Raw genomic sequence first — 20,494 nt, forward strand, 5'->3', positions numbered from 1 at the left:
AAATTTTAGCCCATTCTAGTTTAAGTGTGTACAGATTAAAATTTAACACAGTGCTCAGTGTTCCAATCAAAGAAGGTGGTTTTCTACTAATTTTAAAGCACAAGAGAGCAAACTTTTACTAAGACTGATAGGAAAAAAAAAAATAACAGCAACTATTAGGCCCTTCAAAAACCTTTGGCATTCTAAATGCAGTGTTTGCTGATGGATGTAAATGTTAAGAGTACCAGCTCAGGCAGAGTGCGTGCCTGCTTCCAGCTGTGCCCACCTCACAGCACAGCAGCGCACCTTAGGGGCCTCACCCGATCCGAAACCACCCACACTGCCCAGCTGGCACCTGTGATACACATTACGGAGAATATCATACCAATTCTCACTGATGATTTAATTACAACCGAACACAGGCCTTCAGGCAAGCGATTTGGCCTTTGTTTACTGCTGCATTGTTCTATCCCCAGCAGTTAATGTGCAGTATCATAGCACCGGTCTAATCCTCCCTATTTACAACTTAGATACACATCTTTGAAAAGATTACCCACACAAGCTTACAGAATTTCTAAACAGCATATCCCATGTGCCGATGTCAAATACAGATCAGGATGCTGACAAGCAGCAGTGCTTTTATGTAAAATGAACGTCATCCCACAAAATACGCACACGCTGCTGCTAAACTCCATTTAAACTAGGATTAAGTCTGTTTCATTAGATGTTTGCTTTTTCCGATTAATTTCCATTTGGCATCTTACGCATTTATACTAAGCCCTCATCATAACCATGGTTATAATCGCTGGTTGTGGAGGCATACTGAAATCCACACCTACTTGCTGTGTCTACGAGGATGCCCAGGACCCATATTTAGGCACCCATTAAATATACGTGGCCTGATTTTCTCAAGTGCTGAACACTTCCAAATCCCTATGAAATCAACTGAAGTTGTTCTGGACCAATTAAAAGCAGGCCAACGCACCGAAATCCCAAAGACCATTTTATTTTACTGCACATTATATTATCACATAAAAGACTGGGCGGTTTACCTCAGTTACAATGGGGTTACAGTTTAGAAGTTACAAGACGATATGCTCTGTGCAGTTACACAAAGGTAAAGATTTCCTTGCAATTCTGTGTCTTTACTTATGTGTTATCAGCACACGAAAAGAAGTAAAGGTAAGTGAGCAGGTCATGTGCCAACGAACTTGGAAGCCAGTATCAACAGGTAGGAATCCGCAGTTCCCTCACTGTCATCTTCTGCTTGTAAAGCAGATTCTTGAATTGGTAAATACCAGCAATATTCTCAACAGGAATTGAAATATTCAAAAGGAGGGAATTCGCAGAAAGAGGAGAACCGAAGATTGACAGCAGCTCTGGTATCACAGTACAGAGGTAATACAACTAATCTCTTTCATTTGCAACCTCAAATGATTTTCCTAACTTGTTTATAAGCCTCTGCTATAATACAATACCACTTTTACAGCACAAAATTAATGTAAGAAATTGTAACAGACAGGTTCAAAGACAGTAGATCATCAGCTGAAATAAGGGTGATTCAAGATTTAATCAAGCAGACAAGATGTACTTTTCAGTTGAAAACAGACAATGAATCTTCCTTTGTGAGTGTCTCGAAGTTGAGTTCATGGAAACGGTAACAGCTTTGACTGATGGGTCATGCAAAAGTATTTTAAACAAGGTATCTGGAGTCAAGGAAAGTTTTCCTTGTGATCCGTGAGAATTAAATTACCTCTGCAACACTACTGATTCCTTTCACAATCCCCAACATATACCATCATGTTTTCTTGTCCTTTTAATTTCCTCTCCATAAAATTATTACGCTGCAACGCCATACTTGTTTCACACTCCCCTGTACATTGTGGTTCACTGGCAGTCTAAGGCAAGGTCAGGAATGTAATAATCTCAGGGCAAATGTGTCAGCGTAAGACAGCGTGCTTAATGTGGATAGCATCTCCTACCATTTTTGCTATGTTTGGAATAAAGTAGATGTGATAACTATGCTTTATGTCAGTCTGCAACAAGCGTGCACAACACACAGCTGCACAACATGCTTACAGCTTGGGTACCTCTCAGGTTTTAGGGGTGTTTTACGTATCTTTCAGGACAGTCTCATCCTCATGGACATTTAGGAACAGGTTCCTTTGGAACTGCCAAGCCAGACACCACCTGGGTTAGGCAGTCGCTATAAAGCTGCTTTCTCTTGTCCTCTTCCCGAGTTCAGATGTCATGTGTGGCTAACTCAGTAACAAGCAATGCAATTGTACTTGGATAAGCACACATGTAATAACAACTTGAGATGTTCCAGATTCACTTCTTCATAGGGACATTCCTCTCCTGCCCCTAACAAGTCTAACAATAATTTTAATGAGGAAAATTAATCCAAGCCAGACTATTCCATTCTTCTGCAAAAGTGGATGGCTACATCAGAGTTAAGTTTTTTCACTGAACTAAGTGTACATATTAGGAAATATTTTATAAACTAGCTAATAATATGTATCTCTCCAAAACATTACATGTCATTTCTAAAACCTGCATCAACACATTGTATACATCTTGTCAAGAGAGAAGAATCTAAAAGCAACTAACTTGCATAGTTTGAAATGAATGTTATTGGCATAGGTAAGATAAAATAGATTACTCTTATTATAGATGCTCATTAAAATTTAAAATGTGCTTTCTGGTTCTATCACTGAATAGCATGCTTTAAAAATGTTTTGTTGTCACTTTAAAATTAATAATTCATTCAGTCATGGACAGTAAACCGGTAGAAGGAAGATACTTTGGAAGCAATACCTGTTTCTGCAAGTGATAAAAATGTTCTGTTATTGAATAAATACCCAGTATCTACCTATAAGACAGGCTTTAAGAGACCTCCCTTCAACATTCTGATTTTATTCAATTAAGCAATCCCCTCCCCCTTAAATTACATTTTCCAGTAACTCTGACTGTTCAGAAAACAGCTTCAGTCCCTGAAAGATTCACTATGAATTAAAGTGAGTTTCTCCTAGATGCAAAGTTGGCCTGAATCTCTCTGATGAGTAAAGCAATGAAGGAAAGACAAAGACCTTCTCATTTTTAATTTTCGGTCAAGAACCAGTATTAATTTTAAACTGTGAAAGTATTTTTGCATAGGAACGCACTGCCTTTTGCTGTGGAAAAGAAACATTTCTAACTGAGGTCTGTGAAGCTTACTTTCTAAACAAAGGACATCTACAAGCAGTCGTGGTTGAGCCAACGAATAGTGGCTCGGAGTGTTTAAAGCCACATAATGGATTTCTGGCATTTACTATGTCAGTAGATATTACATCTGAGCACCACACTACCTACTGCTGAAATATCTGGAAAAAAAATAATTGTAGCTGAGCTAGGCTTATCTCCCTTTTTTCCTTTGTCCCTCCCTTTTCCATCTCACGCTATCCCCACCAAAAAATGCTTCTGCTTTCAGTATCTAAAATATACACTAAATAACATGTAGGATTATGTAAAAATGTATGAGAGATTAAAAAAAAAAGTATTGTTATTACTATTTTATATGCAGGGAAGAGAGATGGATGAGTATGTGGCAGCCAGCAGTGCTCTCTAGCCTCCAAAGCCAAGTATAGACTTGATCCTAAGACTGGGAATGTGCCTCTTGCCTTGATCTTTCCCACCTGTGCCACACACAGGACCTGAGCTAGATGAAATGTGCCAGTCTCCCTGCTTCAGATGACCAGTTCCTGAGGGAATGCTGAAAAGCATACCTGCCCTGCTGTTCAGATACAAGAGAAATAACTTGAGGTCACACAAAGCCTGTGACAATGTTGGAGACTGAACATGATTCTCTTCAATCTCAGTCCAATAATTCAACCACATGACAAACCTTCCCGTAGTAAAAGTTGTACACCCCCACGACTGCAAGAGACCAGTGGGAACTTATATTTACTGACAGCCCATCTCCAGAGGATACCCTACAAAATACCACGGAGAAATACTTGATCATACTGCAGTTCACAAGCGTACCTTTGGATTTTTTTCTGAAATATATTTTTTTTTCCGAGTGTCAAAGCCTTACACGCAACTGTGTGCCATACAAACAGAAAATTTAAGCACACGCAAAGGACAACAAGCAAAGAACAGTATATAGGTGCCTAACTTCTCAATTAAATCACCTTTTGGGGAAAAGACATGGATATGTCAGAATTTGATCTTGACAGTAGACCTACCAAAACCCAAGATGCTATAAAAAAAAAAGCTTTAGATTATGCTCAAGTGACACCTTGAAGGCTGCTATGATAAACACATTTGCTTTATTTTATTATCAGTGGCACAGATACTGTTCAATTCCCCATAGGACCATTACTCTCAGGAGAAAGCTGGCATATGGAAACCTGCACTAATATAGTCCACCCTTTCAACGGAACATATATTAGCTTACTACACCTTTGTATTAAGGCAATCAAATGGTTTCAAAGTCAGACGCTGGCATATATAAGTACAGCCTGAAGTGTGGGTAGTGACAAGATTGCTGCCAGCACTTGAAGGGAGACATCCTCAAATTGGTTCTATATTACTGACTCTTAAACCACTGTATCAATTTCAAAGCACATACAGCTATATCCATGCTTGTATGTGTGGATCGTCTGGGGCTCAGGTTAAACAATTAAAAAAGAAAAAAACATGGATTTCAGGCCTCAAAGGCCAAAGGAGGTTAAATTTCTTTTAAGAGCTCCATCCCATAGTTTGAAGCAGGGAGGACACACAACTGGCAACTCCCTAATCTGGAAAATGTATTAATACTAAAAGAGGGACAGCAATAAACATTGTTTGTTTGTTTTTTCTTTGTTTGGGATTTTTGGGTTTTTTAATCATCTGCTCATTTAGGATGGATAAACTGACTAGATTCAGAGGTAATCCCACCTTAAAACTCCTTTAGTACTTTAGTTTGTGAATGGAAATGAAACCTAGGATTTCTGTAAATCTAAGCCAATGAGGTTTCAACGCTTTCAGTTCTGATTTACTGATATACTTTACTAGTCTTAAGTAAACTTTTTTTTTTTTACAGAGAGACTCCCCTAGTCACACACACATTAACAGCAAATGATTTTTAGTTTCTAATTTACAAGAACATTAACTTAATCATGAGAAAGAGCAAGCTCCTTAGAAAGGTATTGCTAGTCTTTAAATGCCATTTTTAAAGTTCAGCATAAAACAACAGACTGAAAATGTCACCAAGAGATGAGAACAAGTTGGTTATGTCTTTCAAGATTTTTTAAGTAACCACAGGAGTTACATCCTATCTCAAGTGTACGTAGTCAAACTGGTAACTTGAAACTTTGTTATTTGCAAGTGTAGGACATTACTGAAGTGTGAAGATTATGACTGAATTTCTTAGTTTTTCTCAGATTAACAGTTATAGTCCTGAAATGCTATTGGAATTACAATATTAAGAGATACTTGCATGTATCTGAGAAAAACAAAAAGAATCCTCGGAAACATTAAAAACCTGGCCACCTAACTGTAGAGCATGGCATGGCTATATATGACAATCTAAAGAACAATAACATTTCAGTGAACAACTGTTGCTCACCATTAGCAACAGAATAGACTGTAGATGGGATAAATATACATACTATATTCAAAATATGACTATTTCAAAATACTTTATTGAAATTACCATACAAAAGATTTTTAAACTATTTTTCTATTGGTTATTTCTAAGTATTCATGAAAAAGTAGTGGTTCATTTCCAAAAATCTCCACCATATAGTTATGTACTTTAAGAGCCTTTTGTTTTTCTAATCATTGCTTCCATCATATCCCACTGCTCTTTGGTAACCTAATAAAAAAAAAGAACATTTTATTGGAATTCCATATAATAATTACACATATAAATAACTGTTTGAAAGGAAAATAGCATGCAAGGAATTTAATACCTTCTTCAAATCATTGAATTCTCCTGCCATAGAAACATATTCTCCACCATCCATTCTAATAACCTAGAAAAAGCATAAGCAGTATATTTAGTAATAGTGGGGTTTCTGTAGCCTTCTCCTATTATGAATTGTGAAAGTAAATTGTATTAATTTGGATCAGAAAAAAACATGCTCAGAATAATGTAATTCAATCACTTCTAAAAGTTCTTTTTAAAGGGACTATGCCATGCAGTACAATTAAAATGTTAATAATTCTTTTAAAGAATAATTATCAGGGGTTTTTTTTCCATTTCTGAAACCAGGGCTTTAAAAAAATATCATCAAAACTCAGACCATTGTTTAGGTTAATTGTATAAACAAGATCAACGAAAACTCACTGCTCCATTAACCCAGCTTGCATAGTCACTGCAGAAATAGGCAGCAAGATTTGCTATTTCTTCTACAGTTCCCAGACGACCACAGGGAATCCTCTCAATAAGTTTCTTCTCAAATGAGCCTGTCGGGTCAAGGCGGCTAAAAGCACCCTGAGAATTAAGAGAAACATTTTTTTTAAAAAAAAGTTGTAACTACATCAGAAATTAAAACCCAACAGAGATTTGACTCCACATAAACAATACGGAAGTTAACATTTACAAGTAAACTGTCTACACCTTCTTTGTGTCAGTATGAGGGAAAAGAAGAAAGTAAGAAACAGAAAACAATCTCTGTTGCGCTGACATGCATCTACTGAGGATGATAAGCTGGAATTTAACATGTTTTGGATAATCATCTATGAAAAACAAAAGGGGTTAATGATCTTTGATTCCCAGACACCCTTGATAAACACTTGAGGAAATAAGCAATGTGCTGCATGGACAGGGGAGAGGAATGCCAGGAGAAGAGGATCCAGAAAGTGACAGAAATAAATTATACATGACAAAGTAAGTAATAATGAAAAGAAAAAAAAAAGTTCAGTTATATTGCAGCAATGGCTAGAACTAAATGAAGTCACTGGATGTTTTAGTATTTTAATAGCTTAGAATGGCATGGGAAATAGAAGAGGTTTTTTGTTCTTCCTGGCTCCTCCACAAAGAAAAAACCTCCTTAGGCAAAATCAGAAACATATTAGTAACATTCCTGTTAAGTTACGAGTTAAAGCACACTAATTTATATAATTGTAGTTGTATTCATGCCATTTAAGTCTTCTATTGCCATATTTTTAAATGCCAGTTTATAAGCTTAACAGTATTGTGCTTCTATGCTTGGGTTTTTTCCTATCATGACTTACAACAGGTTTTTTTTAAAAGACAGAAATGTAGAAAGCCTTGATTTTTCAATATGCTGTTTTAAGTAAAGCCAGTCTGCCTTTTTATGCTTTCAAGGGAATTTTAACTTGGAACCAGTATGACAAAACTAGTACTTTATGAAGAACACATATACCTCAAGTGGAATATACACTACTATTTGAAATAAGAAACATTAACAGGAGGTAGCAACACTGACATTTAAAGCAGTTAACTTGCCACAAATTATGAGAATCTATAAATTAAAATGATCTTGCCATGTGATATAGTGGATACCAAAAGTTTATATGGATTCAAAAAGGAACAGGACGAACTAATGGAAGAAAAGAGATCCACCAAGATGATTACAATATGAAGAGATAACAACTGTATCAAACTCCCTGGACCATAGACTGCCAGAGGCTAGCGACATAAAGAAGAAATGTCATTAAATGTTTTTCTGCTCTGGCCTAAAAATCCACCAGATACAAGACCTGGAGAACCTCTGGTCTCACCCTGTAATGTCGTTTCAGCATTCTTACAGCCCTGCTGACACCACCACTTATCTTTCTTTAAAGTCAAAAAGGTAAAACTGAGCTGTCCAGTGTAGCATCTAATACTGCAAGAGGAAGAAAGAAAAAAAAAAAAAAAAAAAAGAAGCAACTCTGCACCCCTACCCCCAAAACATCAGCAAAACCAACTGTGAAACTTTTTACAGCTAGTAGTAATACCATTATTAGCAGTTACTGCTCACAATTGTAATATTTTGATTCAATGTGAAATCGATCCTCCCCTCTCCTCTTTTTTCTGCTGTCTTTTTTCTTCCTGTTACCGCTGGTCTGGATTATTTCCTTCAAACCCTCCAGTCCTCCTTTTCACTCACATCAAAGCTTCACATTTCCTTGCTGACTTAGTTTTCTCTTCCTAGTGTTGTGATTTTCAACAAAGCTAGTGAGATTCTGTTCTCATACACCTAAAAGGGATTCTGAAATTTTTGAATTGATGTTTTGTTTAAAAATGAGTTCAGGCAGAAATTAGGCACTTTTACTCCACCAAGTGTAAGAATTCATTTCACTTGACAAGCTAGTTATGTACAGTTGATAAGAATCAACATTAAATATTTTGATAAATAATTTCTTTGAAACACTAAAAAAAGGTTTCATTTATACTAGTGTAGTAGAAGGGACAGTGGCAGGTTTCAGAAGTTCAAGAAATTCTATTTTACCGAAGAACTGAGAGGTAGTGTGTTCAATATTCCAGCACAGTCTTGACTGCCAAGGAAATCATACTTGAATTTAACAGTTACAGAAAAGGTTAGACTATCTTAAGATTGTACTACAAAGCATATTCAAGGCTGTGTTTCACTTCATGCTATGTACCTTTGTTTTTATTGGACCTGGTTGAATCACATTGAATCTCATGCCATATCTACCCCACTCAGCCGCAAGAGACCTAAAAATTCATTAACAGAATGAATCAGTATTTTAAACGCAGTACTTAATAATGCTATTCACACAAAAAAAACCCTGAATCAAACATGTAAATACTAGACTTTTTCTGAAAAAGGCATTTCTACTTGTATTTTTTTTTTGTTCCTAACAAAAACAGTTCAGAGGGAAAAAAAAACCAAAATCACATTCACAAATACAGGGTACACAGGATTAATAGGTGCATCATAAACAAAGCAGTATTATGGAGCAATTCTTTCTCTCTCACAAATTACACAGGTGATTTTGGCACCTAAACTCCTTGACAAACAACTGTTAGGCCACCATCTTTCTCTGGTAATTTAGACTATCCCACAAGTACACATTTCTAACATTTTCAATATAGCTTTCACACTAGATGCTTTGAAATAACACAGAACAGATATTACATTTTGAAGTGGGACCAGTAGAATAATTTTACTTTATGGCAATGTTTTCCCTGCATAAGCAGTACTTCAGATAGATCACCTACTGCAGTGAATGAATTAGCTTGGTCAAAGTCTCTTAAAAGTACACATTTCAGTTATAGCTCTGTAGAACAGAAATCAAGACCATCACACATTCCCTCATTTTTTTCTGGATAAAGAATTCTAATTACTAAAAGGCTGCCAAACTATTTAATTTCTTCTGCAAAAGTGCAGAGGAGGATCTATTTGCTATGAAGGACTGCCCTATAGTTAATAATGTTAGAAATCCTTTTGTTTGCTGAGTAATGTGGATACACCACATTTCTGAATTGAGTGTAACTGCAGACCTTAATTTAAAATAGTGACAGGAAATCATTTCTTTACGAAACTAGACAGGCAAAGCAACAGTATACTCCACCTAAATATAAGCACTTTTCCTGAGAGAGAAAAAAGTGGAAGGTATGAGAATCTGATTACTAACTCTCTGTAATTTAAACTTTGGAACTTGCTATTGCTGAAAGAAGTAGTTCCACTTGTCCTCAGCTCATCCTTGTGATAAAAATTGTCATAATAATAGCAGTTAAGGCTTCCTTCTGTAAGAACCTGTCACTATACAATTTCTTGGTAGGATACTGGAGGATGGAAGGTTCTCTTATGAAATGGAATAGCAGGACTATACCAACTACCTCAATTTTTACAGACTCATTACCCTATCTCAGGGACGTGGAAAGCAGAACACACATTTTGCTATATTACTCACTTGCTCATTGCTTCTACACCAGCTTTGGCAGAGGCGCTTGGCAACACAAATCCTGAACCACTCTCTGCATAAATTGTTGTAATAGCCAGGAATGCTGCTCCTGGAAGTTGCAAAAACATTTTAAAGAGACCCCACACCAAACAAGCAAAAAATGCATGAAGATCAAACTCTGAACTTAAGAGAAACGCAACCTCAGTGAGAATAAAGTTTGCAGCTCAGGTGTTTGGGATGCCATTTCACTCCCCGTTGTAAAAAGATATTTTAAAAATCTAGTCTTAGAAGCTTTGCTTTTAAGCCCTTTTATTTCAATTCCCTCTTTTGCAGGAACGTTAAGAGTTGTTTCATGTAAGCATAAATAGCTATTAATTAGGCTCCAAAGGTCTAAACCCTCAGACTTCTACTGATAATGAATTTACATGTGCAACTCAGTCTAACTGGAGTGAAGGTCTAAGGTCTTACAGTGTCTTTTTAGAAGCTGCCCTAGTCTAGTAGTCACCAACCAGGTAATCTGCCCTAATTTCACCAATTCCTGGCTGAAAAAAAAATAAAAATATCAGCACTAATAATTAGGATTAGCATAATCTTATAATGACACAGTTTAAGACTTGAGTTAAAGTTTATGCAGGGAAAAAAGTTTAAGAAATTTTCAGAAGCTTTTTCTGCAGTAGAGCTTACGACAGTTAAACTTGCATTACTTTTTCCCATTATTATCACAATAAACTGTATTATAAAAAGACCACTTTCTTTTTATATATTTCATAACAGATTTAGCAAAAACGTGGAAACTGCAACTGTTTATTCAATCTTTCCTTTACAGAAGCCTGCAAATTCCAATTATCTGATCAATGACTAGCATGAACTTAATGGAAATGGAGGACAAGGGATGATAGTTCACTACTTACGCCACAGTAACTAAAATAACTGTTCTAGTTACTGTATCTTAAAAATAATTTAATTAGAATAGCTACCCAAGGGATATTTCTAGAACAATATATGTTACTGATAGAATGTATGTGATGATGAAGTAGAGACTCAGTTAAAAAATTACAGTATTCTTACACAAAAGAAATTGAAAAGAACCATAAACAAGCACTGACAGAAATGCCAGCAGATATCCAAAAACCATGGACTATACTTATAAAAAATTAGTCTACAGTGAGGAACTTTGAAAAGGAAAATTAACACAGGCAAAAAACACAGAACAACTGAAGTTTTCTAGAGCTGATTGTTAATTACACATTTTTCAGAATTAAACCACAGAATTTTTAAAACACAGGTTAAACAGAGGTGAGTTGGGTGGACTAAACACAAAAGGAAGAATGACTGATAAATGTATAGTTCTGAAGTTTAAAGCACACTTCAGCTTATACACAATTTTTACTCCTAAAGCCTATATTCATAAAACGGACAATATCTAACTCCTATCATTTTGTAAAACTTTAGTGCATAAATAAATAATACACTAGCAATTACAAATCCCTTTTTAAATACCGGTACAAACTTAAAAGTCTAAAAGCAGAGCACTGTTATTATTTACCAAATCAGGTTTATTGTAGGTCACGCTGCAGACCTAAAAAATACACCAGTGCTTTAGTAACTGCTAGATGTCCAGCATCCTCACAGACTGTTCTAAAATATTTGCATTGAGTAGCATCTCCAACACTCCAGAAACTAAGGTCTGCATTCAAACTTAAAACACCAAGCAAGTAAATAGAAAATGAAGGTGGAAAATAAAGAGGACAAATGAGTACACTTGATCTACTTGCAAAAACATGTCTCAAAGAAAGCTTTAAATAAAGCCTTACTTACAGACGGAGTCCCCTAGAAAGAAGGCATGCAAGTAATAGCAAAAGAAATTAAAATGTTTTGGAAGCTTAGAACTGAAAGGAAGAGAGTCAACAAATTGAAGGTGAATGACTCCTGGATTTTGCCGAATTTAAAGGGTGGAAGCAAGGAAAGTAGTTTTTCATTCAACAGCAGCAGAGGCAAAGGCATTTTTAAAGCTGCATTTCATATTACTGCATGCACCTGGAAGACCATAAAACTATTACAATAGTTTGCTACAATGATATAGTAAGACAGAGTTGGGGATAGGTTTTTAATGCGGGAATATTAGCACTAGAATGGTGGAAATTATTTTTTCATGTGCTGCTAAAATATATGTGGGAAATACCTTTTCAACTGACCAAAACTGTTACAGATTTACTGAAACAACACTAACTTTATATGGTTATCATTAAATAGTATAACCCCACTGAGTACTTTTCGGAGAGGTATTTTGAAGAAATTGAACTAATTCAGGAGTTAGGAGAAATACAGTGCAAATACAAAAGGATTATTTCAACACAGTGGCTGTACCTAGAAAATAAGATTCAGAAGCGAGGGCACATAATATACCTCACTGCTTTTAAATGCTATTTGAGATGATGTCATTCAGATCAAAAATTAAGCTCAATGTTTTCCGATTCATAACTAGAAGATAATATAAAATGAAAGCATATAATTCTTTGCATATAATCTATGTTGTAACATAAAATAGCATGCATTATCTTTCCCTTAAAGACAAGAATCTGGTTAAGTAAATCTTTAGCTAAACAGTATATAAAAAAAAACTATCACATTTTTAAGGTAAAGGTAAAATAGTGGATTACACTCCTGCCTAGTCTAGAACTAAGAATTATACCCAGGAAAATAAAACCTCGTAGCTATTTCAATTTTTAATTTTTTTTCCAAATTATCTCAAAGGTAATATTCTCTAGTGCTATTAATCAAATACCACAGCTGTGGTATTTATTTATTTAAGTGTAGGAGGAAAATTCAAAGTGATATCCTGACTTGCTGTTCACTTATATAAATGCTACATGTTCAGTTGCTCAATGAAACCAACATATAGAAGACTCAAATGAAGTAACAGCATGTTTTACACAAAACCTAATTTTCTGAATTTTAAAAACATTTTACAACCAGTACAAACTCTGCATTCAGATTTTTATATTCAACTTCATGGCCTCTGGGTCCAATTTCAACAGCACATTCTACAATGAAGTAATTGCTATCCAGTTCTACTGAACTGGATTTCTACTGAAAAAAGTTTCTTTCCAGAAAAGATTTAGATTGTTAAAAATTGTGTTCCTTTTCAAACTCTCAAAACTGGCTATAATAATGGTAAGGTAACAATGTATCAAAATGCTTAGTTACCATTTATCTTATGTTTAAGATACCTTTTTTTACTTTAATGAGCTCCTTTCCGATTTCCAGAGTTATAAAAGCAGTACCATTAAGAACAATATCAGTTATTGTTTTCCATGCATTAGCAGAAAGTCGTTCAGAAGGGGAAATAAAGTTTCCAGCTGCATTGTTTATCACAACCTGAAACACAAAACCGAAAAACTAAAAGTTAACTAAAGACAAACTCTTCCTGAGAGAAAAGCAAAGAATTTACAAGGAACTTCTTAGTGTTTCTAAGTAGAAAAGTAAAAATATCCCCATCAAGGTGGTGGGGTTGGTGGGTGGAGAGAAAAAAAAAAAACCACAACTTTTTTCAAATCAATGTTGCCTTTCTACAAACAATAATTAGGCAGAGGATACTTTCGATACCATCTGCTTAGCCATTCAAGCTAGCAAGTTAGATATTGTTTATTTTTTTTAAGAGGACTAAGCATCACATAAGCAGTTTTTAAACCAAAACTTCTGCAGCCGGATCTTGTGTATTTAATATTAATATAATGTGCTGAAGCAATAAAATGAGTTATTACTTATTGAATGGCACCTAGATTCATGTAGATTTGCACACAAAACAAGTCTTTCTCCTGAAGAACTTCTGGGCTAAATTAAGACATTAGAATTTTCAATAACAAAACAGAGCACAGCACATACTGCATTAATATAAAACAAATCACTTTGTTGAAGCCATAAATTATACATACAGATGGCAAATAAAATTTAAAGGCCTTCCTAGAGTTTGAAGGGGAAAAAAAAGTGAAATCCAAACACCTCAAGGCACTGGGAAGGTTACTTGAATCACTTAATAAATACAGTGAAGACAATAATAAAACTAGTGAAATAAGGATGGAATGATACAATCTTTGTAGTACGTAGATATGTAAGACTGCCAGAACAATTCATATGACAAAAGAACAATTGCTTTCTAATTGCAAGTAACAATCTTGGTGATGGAATGAACAAAACAAAGCTAGAAGAAATATGATACTGCCATTAAGACCTGTCTTTGAAATCTCACCTCACAGTGGCAGGGATACCCAGGCTTGCAGTATTCATAACCTTACATGTCATGTCTGTCACCAAGAGAAAAACTAGACAAAAAGAACCGAATATTCAACTTACTGTGCAGTCACTCTTAAATACACAGAGTATGTGAAATTAAAGAGAAAGGAAATGCTTGTAAAGACCAGGTCATGGGGTGTATTTATTCAGAAAATTGGTGGTGTACTAAAAATGCAATACACAGGAAGAAGTCTCCTCCCTCTCTGGACACACTTAAAACCTGGAGATTTTGATGTGCTTTGGCCAAAAACTGCAGTAACTAACAGTCAAAATAATATCCAGAGTATCATGTCTACAAATCAGGACAGTGAGCTGCTTTATTTTATAGCACCGTTATAGCATACAGCTATGAGAAATAGTTTCTCCACTTCTTAACACATTTAGAACTCGGCAGGTTCTCTTCCATGCCTGTACGAAGCTACTGGTGAATGCAAAATATCTACAATACATGACAGTGTTAAATCTACAGTAACCATTTCTAAATCTCACTGACTCCTTTACATTGACCGTAACATCCTCATCACACTTTCCATCAGCTACCTGAATCTGAGTTGTTTCTCCAACAAGCAAATCAGAATTTGGTGCCTATCATTGCTCAGACTCCACCAGACCACCCTTCTCAAAGCAAATCTGATGTAAAGAGCTCTGGTTTGGGTCAAACTATCAAAAACCAGATGCTTAGCCTGACTGAAGATATTTTTCCCTTGATTTTATAAGAACTTAAGTCTTCAAGTTGGAACCTTCTTTGTGTATTTTAATAAGCTAAGCAAGGACCAAGGAAGATGTTTATGATTACTTCCATTTCTGATTTGTGAGACATTCTGTTAGTAAGCAACAAGTGTAATTCTGTACTAACACAGGTAAACCTCCTGAAAAGGTGAATTTAAGGGCAATAGTCTGTTCACTTAATTAACGAGCCCCATAACAATAGTTGTACTGTTTACAAAGAAAATGTTAGTCCTCAGAGTAAGGACAACAACGTTTTGTCTATTTGGCCACAAAGTATTTTAAGAACCACAGAAATAGTGACCAGTCTGTGAAATTAGCTTCATCTTGAAATCTAGTGTCTACTTTTTGTCTAGTGTCTCTAGATTCCCTTAACCTTCTATCATAGTAATTTTCTTCATACCTACTATGCAGAATATTTTGAGTAATGACAACTGAAGTTCTTTCACTAGAACACTTACATCAGGATGTCCTGCCACTTGGATTAATTCGGCAACAGCATTCTTAACTGAAACTGGCTCTCTCACATCACACTGGATGGCATGAACCTAGATAATAATGGAAAGGCAGTTATAAGACTTCAAAACTGTATCCCTTACAAATTAAGCAACCCCACAGAAGCATGTACATGCATATAAATCCTATAACCATTTAAAGTATAACAACACATTCACAATTCTGTAAAAATTTACCTTATTGCCTGTTTTAGAAGAAATTTCTTCTGCTGTTCCTTTCAAAACATCGAGCTTCCTAGAAGTAAGTATACATCACTAAATTTCAATTAAATACAACTACAATTCAGATTAATAAAATCTAATTATTTTTTCTAAGCAAATTGAGCTAAACTTAGAATAGGTGCATGCACACATACATGTTGTTGACTGAGCTTTAAGACAAAAAACCCCTATGCTTAGCCACTAACTTTCTGAGAAAAAACTTTAAATCTAAGTAATTTCTGATTTATTACAGTAAAAGACACAAGCTGATCAAATGTGATAAGCTAGAAAAAATATTTTCATTCTGAGTACATAATCATATAAAACAGGTTTTGCTACTACTGTACTGGTATTTTAGAAGAGACATGCATATTGAGATTTCAAACTAAATAACTAAACCACTGTTTGGATGAATGTCATGACACATGTTTAATTTGATTAAAAATGAGATTGGTTTTCCAGTCTTTAATGCAGTGCTATTTAAAAGAACTGTAGAAAGATCATCTTCATTAAGGGAAAAATCAAGGCTGTTTTTAAAGTTGTAAGAATTAAAAGGAATGGCTTTCATTTTTTATTGCAATTCAAATCTGTATCAAGAACACCTGTAATAATACATGCAAAATTATCAATAATGGCCATTTCAGATTTTTGTTCTCTTTCAGGCTTTAGCTGAATTTATGCATAATATTCTGGGCTGTTTATTTTGCTGTCACATTTCATGGAAGTGTGTTTAGTTTATTTTTTTGTACCACTGGTTACACCATTAGACATACGTAGATGGATCTGCAAGTTTCTGGTATTTACAATATGACATTATAATTTAAAAGCGTACTGAGACAGAGTAAATAGAATAAATTTATCCAGTTCATGAAGAAGAAATTAAGATTTATTATGAAAAAGAAAATAGAGCTTTTCAGCACTCAGTATGAAAATTCTAAAACATGTTCATTAATATTTACCGGCTTGCTATAACACACACGGCACCTAAACTGGACAAAGTTGTTGTCATCCCTTTGCCAATCCCAGTACCTCCACCAGTTATAAAGGCCACTTTCCCTTGAAAGGTATTTGGTGGCAACATCGCTTTTTGAAGAGGTGAAAAGAATGCAGCTTGCGGTGCATTGCTGTCTTGATGCAGCACATTTGGCCCACGGCTGAAAAACTGAAAGAAAATAAGAGGAAGGTTAGTTTTTTCTCATTTCTGTATACAGGACTGTTATGCAAGATGACATTTACTTACGACAGTGGACATAACCATAACTGCCTTACTATAAACTGAGTGCAAGAATCATTAGATTGTATTATACATATGGATCTTCATATAAAAGCTAATACTAGACTAGTAAAGCATCTGAGCTATTCGACTTCCCATTCCAACTAGACAAGGGCACTTCAGTACTACATCTAGTGATTCACTTTAATAAGAAAACATTCCATTAATGCAATGACGAATTTGTAATGTCACCAAGAAAGTCACAGCAAAAATAGCCAAGAGGATATTTCTGGCATCCTGAAACACTGAACTAACTCAAGCCCTCAACTAAATACTGAAGTAAATGCTCTGGGAGAGCAGCATCACAGTAACAATTCTGAAATTTCCAAATTATTTAGAATGTAAGTGTTACCTTAACCTGAAGCTGTAAATACTTCTAAGTATGACAAAACTAGACGTTTTGTATTTGATGTACAAAAACTTAGGATAGTATGAGTTATATTTATTTTCTCTAATACTCATTTGTACTTGAACCTTTAATGTATTTAGCTGAATATAAAAAGTCTAGTATAATTTTAGGGAAGAACAATGAATGGTTACTCTTGTATGGTGGTGTTAATAAAAACATGCAATTGTTCAACAGGTTGACGTGAAGAAGAGAAGTTATTTTAAAATAATAGTAAAAATATTACAACGTATTGTTCTATTTACTAACATTTTCAACACTAAAATTAAGACATAACATTTTTAGTGGTAGCTGAATAAATAATCTGAACATGCCACAGCTACAATGCACTGGAGTGAGGGTTTCACAGAGCTTAAAATTGGTCTGAGAAAGTGTGCATGTGAATCCTTCTGTGTGATAATATATTTGCATATGAGTAACACAGGTGAAAACAGAAAGAATAACGATGGAATTACGCTGCCAATTTAACAGAGCTCATGTTCCAAAGAAATGATGAAAGAAAAACTAAAGAGTGAAGAAGAGTGGTAGGTGCTATGTAGAAGAAAATAAAAGTAAAGCTGAAACTAAAGCTAGAATTATCACGAAAGTAAAGCAATGCTGCAAATGTACTTTAGGGATTCCTCCTGGAACTCGGACTCTTCAGCTACAGTTTCTCACAATGAGGAAAATAAACCAAAGGTGATTCTAAGAAACACAAGCAGCTCAAATGGAAAATCTAAAGACTCACAAGATTTTTCTGAAATAACAGAATTCTACACATCAGATCTGCCACCAAATGTCTGTGAAATACTGTTGATTATTTTTTTTTCCCCCAATGAAAATAAAAATCTGCATATTTTCACAGAGTACCTTTTTTTTCCTCCACAGAATACTATTAAAGCTCCAGGAAAGGAGGGTGCGAATATTCTTTTCTGAGCCTTTCTTAGTAGTCCCTACTCAACACATCTCTTCGGGTAATGCAGGGAGAGAGAAGGGCTCCCTCCAGAGAACCTCAGCTCATGGCAGACACTGCAAATCAAGATGGCATTTGAACTCCCTCTTCCTCCAGTCTCAAGGACGTAACTGGAGGTAACCCACACACAGTACTGTGTCTCCCTGACCTGTTACTTGCAAACATAGCCCACTCATCTTGGTCACTGCTACAGAAACTGTGCAAGTAGCTTTTCTCCTGCTCGGGGGAGAAAGATGAGGGAGCAGGCCACTGCAGGGGCAGACAGCAAATCTGCACCAAGACTAATGAAGTACTGTCACATATCAAGCAGCCAGTAAAGTTGGCGTAATTCAGAAATCTGTTCATGAGACTGCTATTGCCTCATAAGTAGCTTGCACAAGGGGCTTCCATGACAGGATTTACTCAGTTTAATTATTTCACTTTCTAAGGTCAGGGTTTTAAATGAAACTTCAGGTGTAAACACAGACATAAAGAAGCCAGGAAACAGCTTCAAAACAAACAAAACCCACGAACAAACCAAAAAAACAACCCTCACCCAGGGGGTCCAAGTGAATCACGAAATTACTGCAGGCGGCCCTCTGAAGCTGACAAGCCACCACCGGGGAGAAGGCCTGTGCCTGGGCAGAAATCGCTGGATACGGCTTCCAGCAACACCCACACGAGTCAGGCACGGCACCGTTCGGACGGTAACATTCAAACCACTTTACCTACACCGCACTGCGTAACTTCGCTGCGGAGACCAACGCCTCCACAGCCCGCACGGAAAAGGGAGAGGCGGGAGCTGCCCCGCGGCGCACAGGCAGCCCCTCTAGCCAGGGCTCCGCGGCCGACAGGGCTGGCGCGGGCTGCGACGGGAGCTGAGGAGAACCGGGGGTCGTCCCCGCCCTCGGGGGGTTTCCTGGCTGTTCCCCCGAACCCAAACAGCCGAGGCTCCCCTCCAGGCAGGGCCACCCCTCGACACCGCTTCGACGAGAGGGCTCTCCCCGCGGCGGCGGCGGGGGCCGTGAGGCGGCCGGGCGGCCCCGGCCCGGCGGGCAGCACCGCTCGCAGAGACCCGCCGTGCCCTCTGACGGGACAAGGGCGCCCGCGCAGCCGCGGGGCAGTGGGGCAGGAGATCGCGGAGCTCCCCGGAGGCGGCGGCCCACAGCCCTCGGCCCCACCGGAGCAGGCAGCGCCTTACCCGCCGGATGCCAGAGAAGCAGGCCGCGGCACCCCCACGGACGCCGCGCCGCCCCAGCCGGACTGCCGCCGCCATCTTTCGCTGCCCAGGGGCCGGGAGCGGCGGGGGCCGGGCTGTGCGCCTGCTCCGTGGCCAGCGCCCGCGCCGCGGCGGCTGTCGGTCCGGCCGCCGGGCCACCCGCGGGCCCCGGGCAGGCGTGGGCGGGCTGGCGGTGCCGGTGCGCCGCAGCCGCGCCGGCCTGAGCCACCGAGCTCGGGAAAGCAGCGAGGCCGCGGCTGCAGCACCAGAAAGGGGGTCCCGCGCCCGCCCCGGGGGCGCCTCGCCCGGCCGCTGCCGCCGCCCCGGGGGCTCCAGTGGCAGCTGCGAGGGATGGGGTGTGCTCGGTTCTGTTTATAAGCTTCACGGCGTTGGGCTTTTTAAATTGCAAATGGTTTATTCAGTGCTGCGTGAAGGACACTGAATTACTTTTTTTTTTTTTTTTTTTCCTTGTGCGATCTAAAACCAGGAGTTGATGTGCCTCCTGTCCCCTCAACATGGCTTCTCTCTCTCAGGGGGTCTTGGCAGTTCTTGGCACGTGTTCTTGGGGGAAAGGGGTTTGTTCCAGAAGTATGAGAAAAGCGGTGGCACAGCAGGCTACTGGTCAGGATTTCACGTAGAATGGGTAACACATGGCCTGATTTGGAGTGAGATTGTGATGAGTTCGTTCCAGAGGCTCCAGGCTGGTGCCACCACACGTCTCCACCTTTCATCTGCTGTGAAACAAGGTTTACCGGAAAAAACATGATTCCTCTTTTCAAATGCAGCACTGTCAACGGAGTTCAGAAAAGGCCTGAGCAGTCTGTGAACTTTAAATCATAGAATCATTTAGGGTGGAAAAGACCTTTAAGATCATCAATACCAACCATTAACCTAGCACTGCCAAGCCATGAAATAGGAAACATAGGCAAAATGTTGTCCAACAACAGCACGGCCATAGATCATGTCAAATGAAGTCACCAATCTACAGGGGATTATGTTGAGATAACAAGGCATTTGATTTATCCCTGTTGAGTACATAGACTGGCCAATGGGAAAGGTAACGATATACTGACTATCCACCCTTTTGCACAGTCTGGGTAACAAGGCA

The 20,494-nt window shown here is 37.8% G+C and overlaps 1 protein-coding gene across 1 annotated transcript; it reads right to left on the reverse strand.

Annotated features, from left to right (window-relative positions):
• Nucleotides 1-5,625: 5,625 nt before the first annotated feature.
• On the reverse strand, nucleotides 5,626-19,526 carry DECR1 (2,4-dienoyl-CoA reductase 1). Its single transcript, XM_055705091.1, has 10 exons — nucleotides 19,369-19,526; nucleotides 16,517-16,719; nucleotides 15,534-15,591; nucleotides 15,303-15,389; nucleotides 13,053-13,200; nucleotides 9,832-9,931; nucleotides 8,557-8,629; nucleotides 6,293-6,439; nucleotides 5,916-5,978; nucleotides 5,626-5,818 (listed from the first exon to the last, which is right to left on the reverse strand). Exons 1-10 carry the CDS (start codon nucleotides 19,441-19,443, stop codon nucleotides 5,759-5,761), a joined length of 1,014 nt encoding a protein of 337 aa, XP_055561066.1. The 5' UTR covers nucleotides 19,444-19,526; the 3' UTR covers nucleotides 5,626-5,758.
• Nucleotides 19,527-20,494: the final 968 nt, after the last annotated feature.

Source organism: Falco cherrug, chromosome 3, assembly GCF_023634085.1.
Source record: "Falco cherrug isolate bFalChe1 chromosome 3, bFalChe1.pri, whole genome shotgun sequence".
Lineage (NCBI taxonomy): Eukaryota > Metazoa > Chordata > Aves > Falconiformes > Falconidae > Falco > Falco cherrug.

Excerpts from the sequence above, each read along its gene's own strand:
- DECR1 (XM_055705091.1), bottom strand. The coding sequence starts at position 19,443 with ATGGCGGCGGCAGTCCGGCTGGGGCGGCGCGGCGTCCGTGGGGGTGCC. Across the intron at positions 15,390-15,533 it reads CTTCTAAAACAGGCAATAAG|GTTCATGCCATCCAGTGTGA; the intron begins GTAAATTTTTAC and ends ATTATTATCTAG. Across the intron at positions 13,201-15,302 it reads AAGTGGCAGGACATCCTGAT|GTTGTGATAAACAATGCAGC; the intron begins GTAAGTGTTCTA and ends TTTGTGTTTCAG.